Source organism: Chelonia mydas, chromosome 2 (genome assembly GCF_015237465.2).
Source record: "Chelonia mydas isolate rCheMyd1 chromosome 2, rCheMyd1.pri.v2, whole genome shotgun sequence".
NCBI lineage: Eukaryota > Metazoa > Chordata > Testudines > Cheloniidae > Chelonia > Chelonia mydas.
Window position 1 is genome coordinate 140,556,246 of NC_057850.1, and position 22,792 is coordinate 140,579,037.

General features: G+C 46.0%; 1 protein-coding gene across 5 annotated transcripts in view; it reads right to left on the bottom strand.

Annotated features, from left to right (window-relative positions):
* TENT4A (terminal nucleotidyltransferase 4A) overlaps positions 1-16,436 on the bottom strand; it is a 149,355-nt gene extending 132,919 nt beyond the window's left edge. For all 5 annotated transcript variants that reach the window (XM_043540283.1, XM_043540282.1, XM_037893361.2 and 2 more), the window contains exon 1: positions 15,402-16,436. In XM_043540283.1, coding sequence (XP_043396218.1) covers positions 15,402-16,171 — 770 coding nt within the window. In that variant the 5' untranslated portion in view covers positions 16,172-16,436. The remainder of the gene's footprint in view (positions 1-15,401) is intronic.
* Between the last annotated feature and the right edge of the window lie 6,356 nt (positions 16,437-22,792).

The window sequence follows — 22,792 nt, forward strand, 5'->3', positions numbered from 1 at the left end:
TTAAGAGAAATGTTGAACACATGCTAAGTACACCCTGAAGCCTATTTCTGTAGCCTTGAACAAAATGCAGGGAAAAAGCTGTTTTATTGCTGACGCTGTTGAAATTTGGAAGGAACTGAGTGAGATGACAGAGTTAAATTACAAGCATTAAAAAAATGAATAGGACAAGCACTATCCCCAGCTCATTTTCTTGCAAATATTCTCAATACTCGGTAGCAGGGTTAAACCTTAACTGCTGAAGAAGAGGAGTTGACTATGACATGGACATCCAGCAATCATCCCTCCATAATGCCAACTATAATAAACTTCAGAGCTAAGGGTGAACCATTCAAGAAATATGTTTGTTTGCTGATGATGTTTTAAAGAAAGTCACACCAGTGAACTGGTGGAAGTCACTTAAGCACTTGGATTCAGAGACTGTTGAAGTGATAATCTCACTTTTAACAGCAGTAGCTTCTTCTGCCGGTGTAAAAAGACTATTTTCTTCCTTTGGACTAATTCATTCCAAATTGAGAAATCGTTTGGGACCTGAAAAAGCAGGAAAGCTTGTTTTTCTTTTCCAGATTATGAACAAACAGGAAATGAAGGTGAAGACGACTGAGTTAGCTGCAGAAGCCAGTATTTTAAGTTCCTCATGTTGACCTGGCTGACACAGTCTATTTAATTTTTGTTTTTTTTTAAAAAAATATTTTAACTATTTTAGTTAAACAATTTTAACAAAAACAAACCTGATTTTAAAAAACTTTAATCTTTAACTAAATTCAAAAATTCATATGTTTGTTTTGTTAAAATATTATATGTTTGCTGTTGAAGAAAAAAAATCCAGAATACATAACATTGTTGTTTTAGTTAAATAAAACACTTTAAATGTCTGTCTGGTGACGTTCTCCTCCTAATACAGCATGGCAAAAAAATCCTCCAAATATTAATGATTAACCTGTTGAATTGGAGATAGTTCACCTCCCAATGACTTCATAAATATCTGCTTCAATTACCTTTGGTAAATGAAATAACCAAACAATCATTCATTTTCTAATATAGCTGTAAAACTAATCTGAAAAGTTTTCAAAATAAATCACTTTAAAAATGTATAGTGTGTACCTTCTAAAAATGAAACCTACATCTATCTCCAAGTTGTGAAGAATATGTATTACGGTTATAACCAACAAGAATGTACTTTTATGTAGAAATCCATTATTAAATCGAGTCTTCCTGGCTAGTGATTTAAATCAAATCCACCCTGATAACAATTTAGCACCAGGTTAATACACCACAAAATGGATAATATGCTTCCATTTAAGATCTTCCTATGTGTTTGTATACTATGCCTCATATAATGGGTCCCTGATTGCAGCTGTTAAGCTCTATTGCAATGCTTATGAAAAAAAGATCATGGCTCTACTGCAAGAAGAGGTATACACCAATAATTCAACATAACCAAAAACTGAGCTCTTCATCTTACTGCACCCTCTACCACCACACCCTCCTTTCTCCATAACCAACTAGAACATGGCCTCAGTGACTAGGAAGATATTTCTTCACCCAGGTATTTTCTATGACTTTGCTCTCCCTAAACACTCATTCCAAACAAGCATTTTCCTGTCCACACACCTACAACTCCCCCAAGGCCCCCTCCTGTCATGTTCTTGACTACTGCATCTTCTTTTACAGTCGTTACTATGACCACCAAGTTATTTCTCTCAAGTCTATTCAAAATGCTGCTGCTAACATCTTCCTCCTGGTTCATAGCTCAGAGTGCATCAGTCCCCTCTCGGCCCCTACATGGGCTGCCCCTTCACTTCTGCAAATACAAGTTTGCTTAGGTAAGAATGACAGTAAAGAACCTAATGAGTTACCACCAAATCAAATGCTATCTTTGCTCTACCAGTGTTCCCAGCCTTTCCTACCTACTAATCAGTTTCCCCCTCAGACAGAGTGTGCTTTTTCCCATACCACCTTTTCCCACACACCTGGGAAAGACTCAGACAAAATCTGTTCAGCCACTAACTCGGCACACTTCCTCCAAGTCCCTCTTTAAAATTCACCTCTGCCAAGGCACCTACAAAAAAACAAAAACAAAACTTACCTGCTGATCCTGACAAGGGATGTGGCTAGCTGTGCCTTCTTTGCCTTCCTTCCTTCCCCTACTTCATCACTTACTAATTATCCCATTCTCATCGTGTTTCTACCCCCCAAATAATGCATAAGCCAACAAAACATATAACAAGGCTGTACTAACTCTTCACCATATTCAACTCCTCACACTATATCCCCATTTCCAACCCCGTTTGCCTTTAAGGGCTATGTCTACACTACCACTTATGTCAGCAAACCTTCCCTTGCTCAGGGGTGTGAATATTCCACTCTCCCTGAGCAACATACGTTACACTGACATGAGCGCTAATGTGCACAGAGCTATGTCGGTGCGAGAGCTTCTCCCACTGACAGTTTCTACCACTCAAAAGGATGGTTTTGTGGACGGAAAAGCTCCCGCATTGGCATAGAGAGTCTTCACCACATACGCTGCAGCAGCACAGCTGTATCAGTACAGCTCACAACTGCAGCACTGCAAGTACAGACATGCCCCTAGAGTAGGGCCTAAAAGCATAGGGACTCTGTATAACACAACAGGACCTCACTCCTCATTGGTGTGTCAACATTATCATAACAATGAAGCCATCATGTTAATGAACTGTTGTCCATAGAGTTATTTCTGATTATTCACACTTGTGGAATACACACAACTGTGCTGTTGAGCTCCAGGAAAAGTGCCCTTTGGAGTTGAAGTACCCTCTTAAGGCACTGAATGTTCAGCAGATGTTAAACAGATCATGCAGACCCCAAACTTGAAATTCCTTCAACCAAACCCCAAGAGTCCTATGAAAGCAAAACTGAGGCAGAGGGGAAGCTAAGGTAATATGAATATGCAAAAGAAACACCTAAAGAACCAGGGCTGCTGTTAAGTAGCTTCTCTTTAAAGTAGCCTCTACTAGTTACCTGCAAGTAAGAATATGCAAACAGTACAATTAGATCAAGGAGGATATATCTCTTACTTAGGTGGCACAGAAGTTGGCACTATTGGCATTCCAAAGGAGAGTAGCAAAGTAATAGATGTGGGTTGATAAGTAGGGAAGGATAGAGTTAGGCTGGATCTTCAAAGCAGGAACATAAAGCAAAGAAATGGATATGGTAGAAGAGAAGGAAATAGAGAATTTTAAACAGAGTGACATGGTTAAAGTAACCACGTAGGAAAATGATCTGGACCCAGATCCACGACAGGACTTAGGTGTTACTACACCTAACTTTTAGGTCACTTGCCACAAAATGGAATCTACATCCTGATTTAGGCACTCGGGATCCCTATGTAGTGCCTGGAGATAGGTGCCTAAGAATGGGATCCACAAAAGCCAGCGTGCTAAATGGGGAGTCACCTAAGACAGCCAACAGGAAAAGCCAAGGAGAAGGGTAAAGCCTAAGCTCCACCGCTCTATAGAGAGTTAAGTACCTAAATCCAAGCAGAAGGGAGGTGCCTACCTCTGCTTGGTATTCTTAGCCATGGAACATCTCCTGGAGTTCAGCATCCAAGCCATTTTTTTTGCAATAAACGCAGGGGGGAAGGGAGGAGATGGTGATAGCTTCTCTCAACTTTTAGCACAGTGCTCACCTGGCATGCAGGAAACCTGGATTCATTTTCCCCATTGATTATGTGGAGAAGGGATTTTACCTTGGTTTTCCAACTCATGGGAGCACCCAAACCACTGGGCTACTGGATATTCTTGCGTGGGTTTCTCGCTCTACTGCTGAAGCTGTTCCACACTGTATAATTAACTAAAAATGCATTGGGCCAGAGAGAAATGACTATAGTCCAATGAGTTAGGGAACTCACCTGAGAGGTAGGACACCCAAGTTCAAATCCCTTCTCCACATCAGGCAGAGTGGGGAACAGTACCCAGGTATCCCACATCCTGAATACTCTAATCAATGGGCTAAAGCTTCCCGGGGAGCAACTCCCTACCTCCATCCACCCCTACTATCATGGGGGGTTAGGCACGCTCTAACACCACCTACCATAATCAGGCCCTGCAGGCAAAATAAGCAGGGAGACCCTAGTGTGAGGATGCCCCTGGGGCTGAAGTGGAGACTGAGGTGGTTGCACATGTGCTCACTGGCAAGAACACAAGCATCTAGGGATTTTAGGTACTTCTAGGGTTGGGCGGCAGCTGAGCAAAGGTTTTTGGGATTTCACGAGCGCCTAAAAATTGGACATAGACATCTTAAATGGCAAGTAAGCACTTAAGTCCTTCTATGGATCTGGCCCCTTAGCAATTGTGCCTCAAGCAAACTGGGGAGATGTCAGGGAAGCCAAGATGAAGTCAGAGTAATCAAAATAGGAAATTAAGGTCTGACACAAATTTCAACAGTATAAAAATGGAGAGAACGGTAGTCATCTTGGAAGTGGGAATATGTGGGGAGAGGAAGGAACCTAATAACTCCTGGGTTAATAAACTAAGTGTTTCCACAGTATGCATCCGATGAAGTGAGCTGTAGCTCACAAAAGCTCATGCTCAAATAAATTGGTTAGTCTCTAAGGTGCCACAAGTACTCCTTTTCTTTTTAAGTGAGAGCAGAGATGGTATGTTCCAACACTGGCAGAACTGGGTTTAGAGAGAAGAGGTTTTGGGAAGAAGATTAAATAATAATAAATTAAAAAAGCCATAAGGTTTTAGCTTAATATGTCATATGAGACAAGGTGGGTGAGATAACCTTTTATTTGGCCAACTTCAGCTGATGACAGATACAAGCTTTTGAGCTACACAGAGCTCTGAAGAAGCAACTGAAGAGCTCTGTGTAGCTCAAAAGCTTGTCTTACGCCAATAGAAGTTGGCCCAATAAAAGATTGCCTCACGCAGCTTGCCACATTAAAAGGTTGTCAAAGACAGACTGAAATGTGGAATTAATTGGAAGGAGATAAATTGAAGTGCAAAGATAGACTTGAGTGGTCAGACAGACTTCTAGTCTAATTCAAACGACTAGAGCATAATATAAATTTAGTTTCTGGAGGAATTAAGTAGTCAATTAAAGTCAGAGTTAGAGTTTAAAAGAACCTTAGTTCTTTGTTCGCTTAAATTTAAACTAAACACTTATATTTACTATTTGATTGTGTGAACAGCATTAAATCTTTAAAATCCACACCTACTAAAATCAGTTCACCATTCAGAAGACAGGGACTCTGAAAAGCAAATTGATTTATTCATTCAAGTTTACTCTTTCTTGCAGCAGATACCATCAAAGTCTGGCATTAAAATTATTAATAGGGAAACAATGAGCCAATTTGTTAACATGTTACAAGAGAATCGTTCTAACTGGGACATCTTGTGGAGAGCGTATCATCCTACTTTAACTTCTAGATAAAGCGAAAAGACCATTTTAAATCTCTACAGACACTTTAAAGATTAAATTCTGTGAACTGTCAACATATTTTATCTATTAATGCATTAGAATACAAGATCTTAAGAGTCAACAGCTGTTTAAACAGTACATAACCCTTTGGCACTGACCAAGTGTGTCCTATGAAGGTGAAGTTTTTGCAACTACTGTCCTGAGCATATCTTAATGGTATTAAAAGGCAGAATTGCCCTAGGGCACATCCCAATAAAGTGATTCTCAGTTAGGCATGTCTCTATTAAGTTGCATATATTGTATTGTTTCTCCGCAATTGTAGTAACGGCTGAAAGTAACAATGTCAAATATGAAGGCACATGGGAAATTGTGTAAAGAATTCTTCCGCTATTGCCATATGAGTCAGTTGAAGATCTGGAATTAGAAAGATATGCTTCCATCCTTCTCCTCACCCCACCCCACCCCACCCTGACACACCCTGTACACCAAACCACTCTGGAAAAGGGAGAAGGCAAACACTGATCAACCTCAGGCAAAGGATATCAGTATCTTAAATCAGAAAGCTGTTTTTAAGTAGAAATGAATTAGTGAAGAAAAAAGTTGAACCTTGATCTAAAATGGATAGGAGACAACGCTCCATACTGGTTTGTTACATCAATTGCTTTTAATCCTATTAGAGCATATTGTACCAACTGCTTGGATGGGATTGCTTTAGAGTAGTTAGTATGCTCTTGGGCCTCCCGCCCAAAAGGGTCCTAGAGCCTGGGCTCTAGCCCCAGTCCAGAAGTCTACACAACAATGAAACTGCCCACAGCCTGAGCCCAGCAAGTCCAGGTCAGCTGGAAGGGGACAGCCGTGGGTTTTTCTTTGTTGCGCAGACATATCCTGAAGAGCAACACATCCTTAGGAATGAAGTTAGGCCATAATCTGACAGCACTTAAATATGTGCATAACATTCAGCACCTGAGTATCCCCACTAAAACTAATGCTTTGCCAGATTGGGGCCTTAGTGAATGACATGGCTAAGTATATGACACTGTATAGTCACTGGACTAGAATTGAAATTGTTACAGACAATAGACCAGAAGGGCAATGGGAGTGGAGGCTCCAGCATGGCAATGGGGAGCCACTGGCAGCACAGAGGTGGAGGAGGGTGGCAATCACCCTGCAGCCCCCTTCCCCCTGCCCCTCCCCCAGGACACAGGCTTGGCAGTGCGGCTGCACCCAACCCTGATACAGCACAAGGGCCAGGCCTACCCCAGAAACATCCCAAGGCCCTGCCCCTCCACATGGGGTGCACCACAATAGCGAAGACAGAGTCTCCCACCCCTGCCCCCCACACTCCAATCCAGGTGTGCCGCAAGTGTGGAGTAAGAAAGTTCTGTGGGGGGCAATCTGGGTGTGGGCAGGTCAGTGGGGGAGCAGGAATCTGGATACGCAGGGGTTTGTTGGAAGGTTCTGGGTGCAGGGAAGGAAGGAGGGTGTCCAGGTGACGGTGGCTGGGGCTCAGAGGGAGGGTCTGGGTGCAAAATGTTGGAGCTTAGTGGGGTTGGGGCTCGAATGCAGGGGGTGGGGCTCAGTGAACAACTCCCCATACACCTCTCCCTGCAGCTGGGGATCAATGGGGGCAGGAATTGGGGGGTGGAGCTTACTGCAGTCGGGGGAGGTTTCTGGGGGTGGGTCTGACCCAGCCAGGACTAGCAGCTGGAGCCTGGCACACTTTAGGAGCTACCAGCCGGGGCACCTCTAGCACACCGCAATAGCGAGCCAAAGGGACAGTCTCTCACATGCACACCCAGCCAGTCCTGCCTCCCAAAGCAGTGATTTACATTTCCCGTGGCTGCTCCTGACACCAGAAGCAGACACATGCTTCGGACCACTGCCCAGGAGGGGCATGTGAATCATTTGTTCTGCAGGGATTGAGTAAAATAAGCAGGGAACATTAATTCTACACTTGTGCAGAATTCTCCCAGGCCTAATACTGGTTGAGAAAATTGTTAATAGGTTTGAGGGAAAGCATTGGTGGTTCTTGTCTATTCAGTAGCTGCTTTCCATTTACTAAAGCAAAGCCTATAAAAGCAGACAGTAACTTAGTGCCTGTTTTAAACTACAAGCCAAAATATGTAGGCTTAGGCTTCAAAAGTGGTACAAAGCAGCTTTTTCTCAGCTCCAAAATTGCAGCTTTTGTTTCTAGGCACCATGGTGATCCTTGTTTTCATGACTTCTAGGCTAGACTACCACCACAGCCTCTATCAGGGGCTTCAATTATCTACGTTTTATAAAGTTAAATAAAATGACTTGAAAATATAGTTGTTGATTGTTACCATTGCATTGTGCAAAAGCTGAGTTTCTCACATGCTTATGAAGGGCAGGACTCGGTGATTCTGAACTTAACTGGTTACCTTCAATGCACTAGACAGGTTTTCAAACTTTTTTTCTGGCGACCCAGTTGAAGAAAATTGTTGATGCCCATGACCAAACGGAGCTGAGGATGAGGGGTTTGGGATGTGGGAGGGAGCTCTGGGCAGGGGCAGGGTGTGGGAGGGGGTCAGGGCTCTGGGTGGGGCTGAGTGGTTTGGGGTGCAGGAGGGGGCTCGAGGTTTGGGGGTACTCAGGCCTGAGGCAGTGGTGCAGGAGGGGGTCAGGACTCTGGGCTGGGGGTGCAGGCTCTGGGGTGGGGCCAAGGATGAGGGGGCTGGGGTGCAAGAAGGGGCTCCATGGGATTGGGGCACGGGGTTACCACCAGCAGCTCCCGGTCAGCAGTGCAGCCAGGGTGCAGAGGCAGGCTTCCTGCCTGTCCTGGCACCGCGAACTGCGCTGCATTCCAGAAGCGGCCAGTAAGCCCAGATCCTAGGTGGAGGGGGGGAGACGTGCACGCAGCTCCACACAGCTCTTGCCCGCAGGCGCCAACATCTCCAGCTCCCCCAGAGTGTGGAGCCGGTGCTCAGGGCGGGGACAGAGCATGGAGCCCCGTGGCCCCCTGTCTACAAGCTGGGCATGCCACTGTCTGCTTCCGGGTAGGGACTACTAGTTTTACTACTATTTTTTATTGCCAGGCCGCCAGGGTCCCTGGGTGCTGGGCAAGGCGACTCAGTGCCTTGCATTCCGTGACCCAGTACTGGGTTGCGACCCAAACCTTGAAAACCACTGCACTAGAGGCCTCATAATGCCTTAAACAGTAGGAGACTAACCTATGTAAGGAATCACCTTCCTCCTGTCAATAGTATTTGGACAATTTGATCATCCTCACAAAAGGTACCAAGGCAGAGTCTTCAGCTGAAGGCCTCATGACTCTGGAGTGTACTCACAAGAAAAGGAATATTGGGACACCTTCTGCATGATGCTGAAGATTTTCTTTTTGAACTTGTATGTTTAAGGGGTAAGTAAATAGACTTTTAGGCCCTATCTTTTTTTAATTTTTTAACTTTTCTGATTAACTTAATTCCCTTAACTTAATTAACTGAACGCCTCTAGGCCTTGCCATGTAATATTTTAAGTTAACGCTGAAACATCCAAGTTGTCTGACTAGAACACTGCAATCTGAGAAATGCAACTGAATATTTTTACAAGCTTTAGTTAGGCCAATTTACTGTAAACTTTATATGAGTTCTCTTTAAACACAAGTTTGATAAATGGCACAAGTAAATCCTATTAAATGCAAACCAATGAAGTGTAAGAGTAGATGATTAAAATAGTAAAATAGAAAACCGGACACTTTCTCCATCACCAGAACTTCAAAGTCATCAATAGAAGTTCTTACAATGTTACAAGTAAGTTTTCTGGAATTCTTACACTTAAATTCTGATCTTACTGGTTAACCAGCAATCCTTAAATGACTAATTACTACCATTATAAATAGGGCCCTACCAAATTCACAGTCCATTTTAGTCAATTTTACGGTCATAGGATTTTTAAAATGATAAATTTCATGATTTCAGCTATTTAAATCTGAAATTTCAGTGTTGTAACTGTAGGGGTCCTGACATAAAAAGGAGTTGTGGGGCAGTGGCAAAGTTATTGGGGGAAGAGAGGGGGAGAAAAGGGCAGATTTGCGGTACTGCTTCCCTTACTTCTGTGCTGCTGCCTTCAGAGATGAGAAGCTGGAGAGCGGTGGCTGCTGACTGAGGGCCCAGCTCTGGAGGCAGCAGCGCAGAAGAAAAGGTGGCAATACCATGCCATGCCATCCTTACTCTGTGCATCAGCAGCAGCATAGAAGTAAGGGTGGCATAGCCTGGTATTGCCACCTTTAATTCTGCACAGCTGCTAGCAGGGCGCCACCTTCAGATTTGGGAAACGCCCCCAATTTGAGAAATGCTGGTCTCCCCTGTGAAATCTGTATTGTATAGGGTAAAAACACACACAAAAAAACAGATTTCATGGGGGGAGACCAGATTTCACTGTCCATGACACGTCTTTCATGGCCGTGAATTTGGTAAGGCCCTAATTATAAACAGTTAAAAATAATAATGTAGTGGCATCTGAATTAATAGAACCTTACCTAATGAGCCTTTCATTCCAATAAGGAGTGGCAGAGTACACTGAAAGGCTTTTTCTTGAAAAGAAAAAGGAGTACTTGTGGCACCTTAGAGACTAACCAATTTATTTGAGCATAAGCTTTCGTGAGTAACAGCTCACTTCAGCTCTCCCCACCCCCACCCCCCCACAAACCCACTCTCCTGTTGGAGAAAACCTGGATTTGTGCTGGAAATGGCCCAACCTGATTATCATACACATTGTAAGGAGAGTGATCACTTTAGATAAGCTATTACCAGCGGGAGAGTGGGGTGGGGGGAGAGAAAACCTTTTGTAGTGGTAAACACCCATTTTTTCATGCTTTGTGTGTATAAAAAGATCTTCTATACTTTCCACAGTATGCATCCGATGAAGTGAGCTGTAGCTCACGAAAGCTTATGATCAAATAAATTGGTTAGTCTCTAAGGTGCCACAAGTACTCCTTTTCTTTTTGCGAATACAGACTAACACGGCTGTTACTCTGAAACCTGGCTTTTTCTTGGGCAGTCTACTAGATCTTTTTCAGCCTGGTGAGAACATTATGCCTATCCTTATAAATGAAAGCATCAAATGTTAATTTTAAAAGAGCAACTATGAAATTGCAAGAATTGTTGCTAGGCATTTGCTACTTTTCAGTTACTAGTAATGAGATTATTCCAATTACAATACATGGACATAAATTCAAAATTTCAGAGCGTGTTTAAGTTACTTTAGTTTTAGTGTTTACATTTCATTGTATTGTTTCATAAATTGAATATAGTTGTGTACTGCTTTTCACCAGACTTGTGGCTGCATCACTTGCAGTGATTCCATTCTCCATTTATGAAAACAAACATGAACTAGGCAGATTGGATGTTCAATATTTATATAGTAAAATGCTATTATTCTCAAAATAGGTTCAGTCTATCACTGCAATGCTTTAAAGAGATTAAAGGACAAATTGTACCTTCAGATACTTAGAATGCAACACACACTGAATTCAATAGCTTTGTCTACACAGCAAATGTTAGTAACTGTCTTACAGCCTCTGTCACCAATGGTGCAGCTGCACCGATCATGGCAACCGTGTAAACAACAATAGAGAAAGGGTTCACGTATTTTTTACTTGGGCAGTATTTTTATTGTACTGGTAAAAATACTTGATTTCTGTCTGCACTAGACTTTAGAACCAGCCCTAATCCACCCTTGCTGTAAGACAAATACAGTAAAAGCTCTTTTATCCAGCACTTCAACCGGCAAGCTCTATAAACCAGCATTTCCGATCTGCACTAAAAGTCTGGTTTATAGTGCGGTTGGCGTGAGGCCGACAGGGGGTTGGAGCGTCGGAGGGGCGGCACATCATGCTCTGGGAGGGAGCTTGGGGTAGAGGATTGGGGTGTGGGAGGGGCTCAGGGTGCCGGATGGGGGGGGGAGGGGCGCTCCAGCAGCTCCCCATACCAGCTGTTGCTGGCAGAGGCGCAGCCAGGAGGCTCTGCAGGCACGCTGCCTCCATCCCACCTCCCTGAGCACAGACTCCGCGGCTCCCAGCCCATTGGCCGAGAACCACAGCCAATGGGAGCTGTGGGGGGCGATGCAGACAGAGGCAGCATGCCTGCTTGCAGAGCTGCCTAGCTGCGCCTCCGCCGGAGCAACAGGGACAGGGAGCCACCGAAGGTGAGCACTTCCCCCCCCGCCCATCTGGCATCCCGAGCCCCCTCCCAGACCCAAACGCCCTCCCAGAGCCCTTGACTCACTGTCCGTGACCCACATTCCCCCCCCCCCCCACACTCCAAACTCCTCCCTCTGAGTTAACCGGCATTTTTAATTTACCAGCACCCCCACTTGCCCCAGCATGCCAGTTTAAAAAAAAAAGCTTTTACTGTAGTGGTTTCTCTATTTACAAGGAGAGTTGACCGCCTGTCAAAGAACTATTCCTAGTTAAAAAATTATGTTGATAGAAGTTAACAAGTTTTTATAGACATCCTGTATTATATGAATATGACTGTTCAAATCTGTGGAATGCCTACTTACACGCACAGTATTCACAGTACTGGTAAGTCTGAAGAGACAGGCACAAAGGATGTTACAATATATCTCATCCATCCTTTCAAGAATCAGTGTCAATTTAACAAGGTTCTTCCAAAAAAACCACACACTCCCACCACAAGGAATAAAAGTGAATTACCCAGAAGAGAGGGAAAGAAGAGTATAAGGCAGTTAACACTAAGGCCTTGGCTACACTTACAGATGTACAGCGCTGTGAGTTAAACCCGCCTTCGCACAGCTGAATAGGGAAAGCGCTGCAGTCTGTCCACACTGACAGCTGACAGCGCACTGTTGTGGCCACATATGCAGCTGCATTGGGAGCGGCGCATTATGGGCAGCTATCCCAGCATTCGAGTGGCTGCAACGTGCTTTTCAAATGGAGGGGTGGAGTGTGACAGGGAGCGTGAGGGGAGAGAGACTGGGTTTTTGGGGTACTGAGTGTGTCAGCACACTGTCTTGTAAGTACAGACACCCCCCCCCACACACACACACACACACACTCACTGAAAGCAAATGGCAGCTGTTTCTTTTTTTTGTCATAGATGAGATAAGCAGCCACTCCTGGAAACAGACACCCCCCCCCCCCCCCCTTCAAGTGAACATTAGCTGTCGGCACTCCAAGGGAGCCCCCTGACTGCCTCTCACACATTCAAAGCAAACAGTAGCTGTGTTTGTTTTTTTGATAAGCAGCCCCTGAAAGGGAACTCTGAAACGGCACTTCCGCATCCGGAGTTCACAAAACAAGACAGGACACTTCAGTTAAAAGGATTATAGGGAGTTTCCAGAGGTCAATCAGTGCGTAATAACGTTACTCCCCGTTTACACTGGAGCATCTCCACCAATGCGCAACAGCTGTTAATCCTCTTGGGAAGGTGGAGTACCAGGAGCACTCCAGCCAGGGAGTCAGAGCACTCTAACAGTGTGGACGGGAAGTAAGGTAGAGCGCTCTGGGAGGCTTTACTGAGGTATAACGTGCAAGTGTAGCTAAAGCCTGAGGGTACGTCTACAGTGCAAAAATTCTGCAAGTGTAAGTTTCACTGGTGTTAGGGAACCAGTGAAAGTAAAGCACTGGTTTGTGTACTCACTTAATTCCTCAAGCATCAGACTGTGTTTACATTAGCAGCACTTCCATCTGCTCTAGGGCAGCTATCCCACAGTGCAGCTCTCTCCATTTTGAGGATGGGTGTTGTGGAAAGTGGTGGGGGGGGGAATCATCATGGGGCGTTGTGGTCCTTGCACAGCCTCCTCTCCCGGAACACTGATCAGCTCCAGTAGCTCAGCATTGCTCCAAGCAGGGGACCCTATGCTCAGTGGAGCAGGCATTGTCAACTGGCCAGATAAGTGAGCACTTGCCAAGAAAACAGGAAGGGGAGTTTCAAAGTTCCCGGGGCTTTATCGAGGAAGGGGTGAATGTCTGTTTACCTGGCATCAGAGCACCAGAGCTACTGGCCAGAGTGGTCACCTAAGCACTACGGGATATCCTCCAGCGGCTAAAAGCTATGTAAACAGGAAGGACATGTCTTCACTTGCACAGGACCACAACTGCACACCTCTCGTGGAAGTGGTTTTCTTTTTGTGGTGAAACTTCGGCGTTTCACCACAAAAAGTCATTGGTGAGTGTAGATGTTCCCAGTTTTTCGCAAAGAAGGACTTTTTCCGCTTTAAACGGCAAGTGTAGACATGCCCGAAGACAGAAAACAGTTAAATGGTGAGACTGAGTAAAAAGAAATACTGAAATAGAAGCTAATTGCATTTTCAATGTGAAAAAAGTCTGAACTAAACCCAAAGCTCTAACACAGAACACAACTGAATACTTTCTGAAACACCCTTATCTGTTTTCAGTGCATGCAATGAATTTTTATTTTTCAAGTGTCAATGTGGGTGGTACAGAGGAAGAACATGTTTTAGTAACATTGATAAACACCATTCAGTAGAAATCTGAAATTGGCCCAGAAAATTAAATAAGTGAAACTATTTCAGTTTAATTAAGTTGTATGGCTCTTCTCTAAAGTTACAAGAAATAACACTCCTAAGGTTCTCCTTTCACAATTTTTGACAAGCACTATAGCACTATGAGAACCTCCTACTTTGAGTCATAGTATCATCCGGTTAGAAGGAACCCTGAGCAATCTAGTCCAACCCCCTGCCAAGATGCATAATTTGTTGAGTCATAACACAACCAAGGAAATGTTATTCTTGCTGCTAGATTAATTTGATCTTGCTAACTTTACTAATGAGTAATCTTTTGTACCTCTAGAAATTGCATTCAGCCACCCCTTCCTTGCCTCTCATTGTATACTAACCACAATAAGACACATTTATCTATTTTCTAAATCTTCTGTAAAAATGAATTGCATCTGTTACTTCTATCTACATTCAACAGCTCTGGATTTCATACATTCCAAAAGTAAGTTTATGAAAGACTATTCATTCCCTTTCTCCAAAGCTGGTATGAAAAAAGTGTGTTCAATACTTCTTGTACAAATACATACATTTTTTCTGATTGGAGAGAAGGAAAGCTGAGTAAATGAAGTGAAAGATTAATTTATGTGCATTGTATACTTTAATTCAACAGGTAACTGGGCTCAGTGCAAGGGTAACTAGGTGAAATTCTACAGCTAGTTATGCAGGAGCCCAGAAGATCGAATGGTCCCTTTCTTGCCTTAAAACCTATCAATGGCAATATCAACCTATTAAGAGAAATATCCATTATGGAGTAGTAGAGACTTCTCTAGCTAAAGTGTTTTCCTATTTTTGAAGGGGGAAAAAAAAAAAAGAGAACTCCATTCAAACATTCATCAATTCAACTGTTCCAGCAATATAATGAATTATTTTATATAATCTACAATTGTTGTTCATAACCCAGAATGGCTTTTCAAATCATTCAGTACACTGCCGTTATTTCCTTACAATGCCCCTTTAATCCAAAACTGGGTTTGACATGACATTTCAATCTCAACCTTTCCCTTCATGGATTTGGAAAAGGGGGCCCAGCTTCTTCTGTGACAGTTCTTCTGGTTGGCTGCCAATATGCAGGTTGGCTGCAAATACCCACTCTACAATATTCATGTCTATGGCCAAAGAAGGCCATACAAATTTAATTCTGCCTCCTCTCAGGGGCTGTCCTGCCAGCATGGAGCTCCCCAAATCCGAATAATCGCAATACAGGGCCCAAAGCAGTAATTTATGTAAATGCTTTTTATAAGAGGTTCATTTAATCCTCCTGCCCTTTTACTATTTTTACAGCCGGCTCGGAGCCCGCTCCAGACTAGTTTGTGCCTCCCACTCCTACCCCTGGCAGGAGCCAACACTCTTCTCTCTTCCCCCCGAATTGGTTACAACAGGGGAAGAGGCCATTTCCTACAGTTTATGGCTACAAGAAGCAGAGCCCCGTTTCTCCACCACTCCAGGCTCTCCCCTCCTAGGGGGGCTGCTGATTCCCTCCCCCGGATGGGGGTACTCACCCCTGTACCCCCGAGCTGTATTGCCTGGTTTTCCAGGGTGTGCCGGGGCTCTGCGGCGCTGTCTGTGGCGGCTGCCGAAGCGCCTGCTGGCGGGGACAGTTATTCAGCGCAGCCCCCCGACTGCCGGATAGCAGGTAATTCATCCCATACGTGCTAGCTTTATTCTCCCGTTTCCTGCGGCCCGGGTGATACTGATGCTGCTGCTGCTGCGGAGAGGCGGGCGGAGGTTGGTGCGGGCTGCTCGCCGCGGGCTGCGGAGGCTGGTGCGCGGGGCGCTGGCTACTCACTTTGCTCTCGTTGAAGTTAAAAAACTCCCCGGGTCCAGCCCCGCTACCGCGAGCCCCGGCCCGGCCGCACGAGGAGCCGCTGCTGCAGGAGCCCGAGGAGGAGAAGCCGGGGCTCTCGGTGCCCGATTCCACAGAGGAGCAAGAGGACGAGGAGGACACGGAGGGGGATTTCTGCAGCCGCCTCCCTCCCTCGCTGCTGCCCCCCGCGGAGCCGGCGGCGGGGACCAGCCCGGTCAGCAGGTCCGGGGGAGAGGGTGAGGGCGGCGGGGAGCAGCACAGGCCGCCGCCCCCGGGCGGCCCAAGCCTGGCGTGGCTGCAGGCGGTGGGCGGGGAGGCGACGGGGTCCAGGGCCGGGGAGTTGAGGCAGAGGTAGTGCGGGAAGCCACGGCCGCCCGCGCCCTGAGAGGTCTCCCAGATCTGCATCCACAGCGCATTGGCGGGGCCTTTCTGCTCGGGCTGGATCCAGGCCACGCGGGGATCCATCCACCCCGCCCGCGCCCCCGGCCGGCCCCGCTCACCGCGGCTCCTCCGCCCGGCGCCGGGTCCGGAGCGGCGCTAGACACGCGCCGCGGGCAGCGGCATTGGCAGGGGACGGGAGGAAGGCTCGGCAGGGAGAGCCCGGCTCTGGCGCCCCGTGCCCGGGAGAGGGGAGGCCGCGCGGAGTGGCCCGGCCCGGCTTTGCCTGAAGCGCGGCGGTCGCTGTCCTAATGTGGCGTCCCCTCGCCGGACCCAGAACCAGTAGTGCGCATGCGCAGCAGATTTTAAACCTTCACTGGATACGGCCGCCCTGGCAACCGACCATGCGCACTGGGAGCAGTGCTGCCTCGCTGAGGGAGGTGGCTCGGAACGTTCCTTCAGTATCTCCCCGCGCGCTCCCGGCGCGTGGAATTTTGGAACTGTTCAGAAAATCCGAGGGTCTTTGCCCCACTACGCTTGCGCACTGCCGCGTGGAACTTTATGTAGCTCCGGAGGGAGTCCGGCCTGTCGTGCTGCTGCTGCGGGGTTTCCTCTGCTCCAGCCATGGGCTTCCCTGACTCCCTGAGGGGCAGCGGCGTGGCGCGCGCCTGCACAGCCAGCCCCTCCGCAGTGTTGAGCAAGGGCAGGCCCTAGCAGCAGCCTCAGCGTGGCTGGTCCATGCGACCTACTCACGAGAGCCTTTCTGCAGCATCTCTACCAAGCGCTCTGCCTAACAGCCCCACTGTAGCCCGAGCTGCCAGGCCGGGCTGTCGGCGTTATACTGCACTTCCCACACGCAAGGACTATTTTTCAGTCCGATCTGTTCAGTCACCTCCTGTGAGTAAAGGAAGGTGCATTGGCAATTTGGCTGGCATGTTGGAGAAAGCTCCCAGATTAACCCCACTCTGAGATTTGGATAAATAAGGGCGCACCCCCATCCCAGATAAAGCAGTTGCAAACATTCCTTTGGCTTTAAGGAAGCAGGATGGGTCCCTTTATTTGGTGAGATGCTTAAGTGGTGAGGGAGGGAGGCTGGAACTGTCTGGAACAACCAGTTCCAGCCAGTTCTTTGTCTCGAATTTACCAAACCATGTGCTTATTTAGGCTGAAGTTTTTCAATGGCATAGTAGCTGTTTAAGCATCTAATGGAGTGCAGCTATACAGAGTTACTACTTTAAGTCAAACAGCCTGTTAAGCTGCAGCCTGCAGTCAGGGGAGATGACCCTTCAGCACCAGCTCTTGGAGGCACTGAGCCTCCCACAGTCACAATGGGCTGGTTTGCAGAGGTCTGCAACAATTCTGAAAGGTAGGCTTAGTGTTCCCCCAGTCCTCAGGGAGTTCAGCTGTACAAATCTCATAGGGGCAACATGTAAGTGTATTCATGGCCCTGTTACCCCAAAATCTCTGAGTAAACTAATAAGGAGGTGACATATACAACAGGTTCAACTCCTACCAGCATCTATCAACTGGGAGAATTAGAAATCTGTGTGCCTCCTGCCCGTGTTGCATTGAAATAAAGGATAGAAAGAATATAACCTTAAACAGAAAGAAGATTTATTAAAGGATAGATACAACTGGGGAAAGATTCACTGTCGGGAACACTACAAATACCCACAAATAGATTCCAGCAAGAGGGCATAAAGCCCAGACCCTTAAACTGTCCCTTGATTGAACTAATAAATGACCAAAAAATAATTGCTGTGTCTCTTCTAGCTGCAGATGGAGGACACCGGCAACGGATGGTCCGTCTCAGGATCTCTGGAACATCGGAGGATCTGGCTCTCTACTGCCAAAGCAGGAGATCAACAGATCTGGGCTGATAGCAAAGTCTTCACTGGATTCTTTGGTGGATTACAGGAGTCAGGTAAGTATCAGAGTCCTTAACAAATGTTCGTAGCCAAAGTCTTGATCCGATGCCGCACAAAGAACCTGGACACGGCTGCCTCGATGGTAGACAGCACCTGCATCACCACTGACAGTCCCTTATATGCTCTCTGTGGCACATATTCCTGAGGCACACTCTGACAGGCACTGCTCCCAACCAGTTCCAGCCAGTTCTCAGTCCCTCAAGTTCTGGCGGGAAACAGAGCTTTGGCGGGAAAATGCCATGAAGAAGGGTACCAAGATGGAGTTCAAACCCTTCCTATCGTATGCGCCATCTTGAATTTCTAAACTCCATTTTGAACTGTAGCAACATTCATAACAGAATATAATCATGTACCAAAAACACCTTACAGCCCCACACCAGCTTTTGCTAGCTGAGGTGGGAGAGAGGCAGGGCCAGAGCCCCCGGAAGAGACTGGTGCATTAGCCAGGAGCAGGTTCCTCCTGCATTGCACCATAGTAAGCATAAATGAGCCTTTCCTTTAAATCAGAAGTTGTAATTATGGTATCAGCCTAAATTTATATTTAAAACAATTTGTTGACCTAATGTCACTGTCCTTACTAATGCAGAACTTTTACGAACTTAAAGGGGCTAGCTAGACCATGGCTTATTCCATGGGAGATGGGGAAGCAATCTTTGCAGAGTGGTGACACACCCATGTGGGTGAGAGGAGCCTTGACTTCATTCAGCCATACTGAAATTCTGGGAGGCAGGCAGGTGCAAGCCCACCCGTGTCTAAAGGCTCCTCCCCCAGCCTTGAGGAAGGAGCCACTGGACCTAGGACTAAACTGATGATGGGGAACAACTAAGGAATAATAGGTTCAGGAGTGAGGGGTCATAGGTTCAAAACTAGGGATGCAAAGTCTTAACCCTGCAATGTTAACTATGTTGGTGAGGATGGTATAGGCCAGATATACCTTGCAGCTAATTAGCAGGATCTTGGACCTTTATCCAGTATCTATCACCTGGGGGTTAGAAGGGAAAGATAGTGTGCCTCCCTATCCCATGATGCAAATGGATAGAGGAGAGAGAATAATAAAGTAAACAGATAACAGCTTTTATTTAAACAGGTAACTTAATAAGAAACAACAGTGAGATGTGGTTTGACAGTTTGAGTTTAAAACCCAGGCCCAACCAAATAGGTTCCCTGGCAATAAATAAGTAAACTTAAAATAAAAATACCCCAGATACTGCACCATTTCTAGGTGTTGATAGGCAGTAGATGACACCGTTGTCACTAAACTGGGAGGAGAGGTAGATACGCTGGAGGGTAGGGATAGGATACAGAGAAGATTAGGTTTGGAAGAGACCTCAGGAGGTCATCTAGTCCAACCCCCTGCTCAAAGCAGAACCAACGCCAACTAAATCATCCCAGCCAGGGCTTTGTCAAGCCGGGCCTTAAAAACCTCTAAGAATGGAGATTCCACCACCTCCCCAGGTAATCCATTCCAGTGCTTCACCACCCTCCTAGTGAAATAGTGTTTCCTAATATCCAACCTAGACCTCCCCCACTGCAACTTGAGACTATTGCTCTGGTTCTGTCATCTGCCACCACTGAGAACAACTGAACTCCATCCTCTTTGGAACCCCTATTCCGGGTAGTCGACGGCTGCTATTAAATCCCCCCTCACTCTTCTCTTCTGCAGACTAAACAAGCCCAGTTCCCTCAGCCTCTCCTCATAAGTCATGTGCCCCAACCCCCTCATCATTTTTGTTGCCCTCTGCTGGACACTCTCCAATTTGACCACATCCTTTCTGTAGTGGTGGGTCCAAAATTGGATGCGATAATCCAGATGTGGCCTCACCAGTGCCGAATAGAGGGGAATAATCACTTCCCTCAATCTGCCGGCAGTGCTCCTATTAAGGCAGCCCAATGTGCCGTTTGCCTTCTTGGCAACAAGGGCACACTGCTGACTCATATGCAGCTTCTCATCCACTGTGATCCCCAGGTCCTTTTCTGCAGAACTGCTGCTTAGCCAGTCGGTCCCCAGCCTGAATCTGATGGGATTCTTCCATCCTAAGTGTGGGACTCTGCACTTGTCCTTGTTGAACCTCATCAGATTTCTTTTGGCCCAGTCCTCCAGTTTGTCTAAGTCTCTCTGGACCCTATCCCTACCCTTCAGCATATCTACCTATCCCCCCAGTTTAGTGTCATCTGTGAACTTGCTGAGGGTGCAATCCATCCCATCATCCAGATCATTAATAAAGATGTTGAACAAAACCAGCCCCAGGACTGACCCTTGGGGCACTCTGCTTGATACTGGCTGCCAACTAGGTATCGAGCCATTGATCACTACCTATTGAGTCCAACAATCTAGCCAGCTTTCTATCCACCTTATAGTCCATTCATCCAATCTGTACTTTTTTAACTTGCTTGTAAGAATACTGTGGGAGACCATACCAAAAGCCTTGCTAAAGTCAAGATATATCATATCCACTGCTTTTGCCATATCCACAGAGCCAGTTATCTCATCAGAGAAGGCAATCAGGTTGGTAAGGCATGACTTGCCCTTGGTGAATCCATGTTGACTGTTCCTGATCACCTTCCTCTCCTTCAAGTACTTCAGAATGGATTCCTTGAGGACCTGATTCATGATTTTTCCAGGGACTGAGTTGAGGCTGGCCGGTCTGTAGTTTCCCGGTTTCTCCTTCTTCCCTTTTTTAAGGATGGGCACTATATTTTCCTTTTTCCAATCGTCCGGGACCTCCACCAATTGCCACGAGTTTTCAGAGATAATGGCCAATGGGTCTGCAATCACATCAGCCAACTCCCACAGCACCCTTGGATGCATTAAATCTGGACCCATGGACTTGTGCATGACCAGCTTTTCTAAATAGTTCTTAACATGTTCTTTCACCACTGAGGGCTGCTCACCTCCTCCCCATACTGTATTGCCCAGGACAGCAGTATGGGAGCTGACCTTGTCCGTGAAGACCAAGGCAAAAAAAGCATTGAGTACTTCAGCTTTTTCCACATCATCTGTCACTAGGTTGCCTCCCCCATTCAGTAAGGGTCCCATACTTTCCCTGACCTTTTTCTTGTTGGTAACATACCTGTAGAAACCCTTCTTGTTACCCTTCACATCCCTTGCTAGCTGCAACTGCAGTTGTGTTTTGGCCTTCCTGATTATACCCCTGCATGCTCAAGCAATATTTTTATATTCTATAGTCATCTGTCCAAGTTTCCACTTCTTGTAAGCTTCCTTTTTGTGTTTAAGCTCACTGAAGATTTCACTGTTAAGCCATGCTGGTCGCCTGCCATATTTGCTATTCTTTCTGCACATCGGGATGGTATGTTCCTGCGCCCCCAATAAGGCTTCTCTAAAATACAGCCAGTTTGTTAGTTCAACATGCTATGAGGGGTTGGACCCCCCTTTCAGGGTGCCACCTGATATGCTGGGGTCCCACTCAGCCCGCCCGTTCCACCAGCCGGGGCTCCCTCACCCTGTCCTGCTGTGCCAGGCACACAGACACAGGTAGGGACACACCCAGTTGTAGAATCACACAGAGTCTGCAATCAGCTCTGTGTGGGAAGTCTGAGCTCGGGGATTGCCCAGCACTCAAGTGCACACACCCTTTGGAGTGTAAACCCAAAATTATATTGTCTTGCAGTGTATAGAGACCTATACAGCGTAACCTCATGAAGTTGGCTCCCTCCCTCATTGTGGAGGAAGATGTGCACAGCTTCCCCCCCCCACCCCCAGTTATGAACTGGGTTTTAGAATAAACAAAAAAACAAGTTTATTAACTACAAAAGGTATATTTTATGTGATTATAAGGGATAGCAAACAGATTAAAGCAGATTACTGAGCAAATAAAACAAACATGCAAACTAGCCTTAATAATTTAAAGAAATTGGCTATAAATATTAATTTCTAACCCTAAATGTTGTTTTATGCAGGTTGCAGAGTTTCTTGAAGGTAAACTGCACTGCTTGCAGCTTAAATCTCCAGGTATTCCCTTCACAGGCTGACCTTTCTTGCCTTGGCTCAGCCCCTGCCCTCACCGCCCACCAGCTTAGTTCCTTTGTTTCTTCATGTGTTTTCAGCAGTCTTCCATCTTGACGGGGAGGCAGTGGAGAAGAGCCTAGATTAACTCACTCCCCAGCCTTAAATAGGATTTACATGTGGCGGGAATCGTTTGTTTCCTAGTTTTACCCTCACCCCCGTCCAGTGAAAAAATACCAGAAGTCCTAAATGATGTCCAGTACCAGGTGACATGATGACCTGACCCTGTTAAAGCAGTATCACAGGAAATTTCTCAGGAAGGAGGGAGATTAGCATCTTCAAAGTCCTATTGCCCTTCCTAATGGCCCATCCAGGGTGATTGCTTACTGTCTGGTGGGCGTGCAAGCACTTTTGTAAATGATAAATAGTCCATATTCCTAACTTCAGATAAATAATGCATGCATACAAATAGTATAATCACAGTCAGTCAATCACAACCTTTCCAATGACATCTCACATGACCAATCTTGCATAGATCATATCGTAATTATCCCATATTCATATCATAACAATATTTCTATGAAGAATATGGAGCTATCACATGTGAATATTTTTCTTTGGAGGGATTATTTTGTGTAGGCGTTCCCTTCTCTGAGAAGAGAACAAAGTGGATTTGGGGGAGGAGTTTGAAGAAGAGAATAGCTTGATGGGCTGCATTACAAGAGAGGAAATCTTGCATAGTCATTTACTTTGTTCACAGCAACCTATAGTTCTAGAAGGTTATGGGGAAGCGGAGAGATAATTTATATGAGCTTT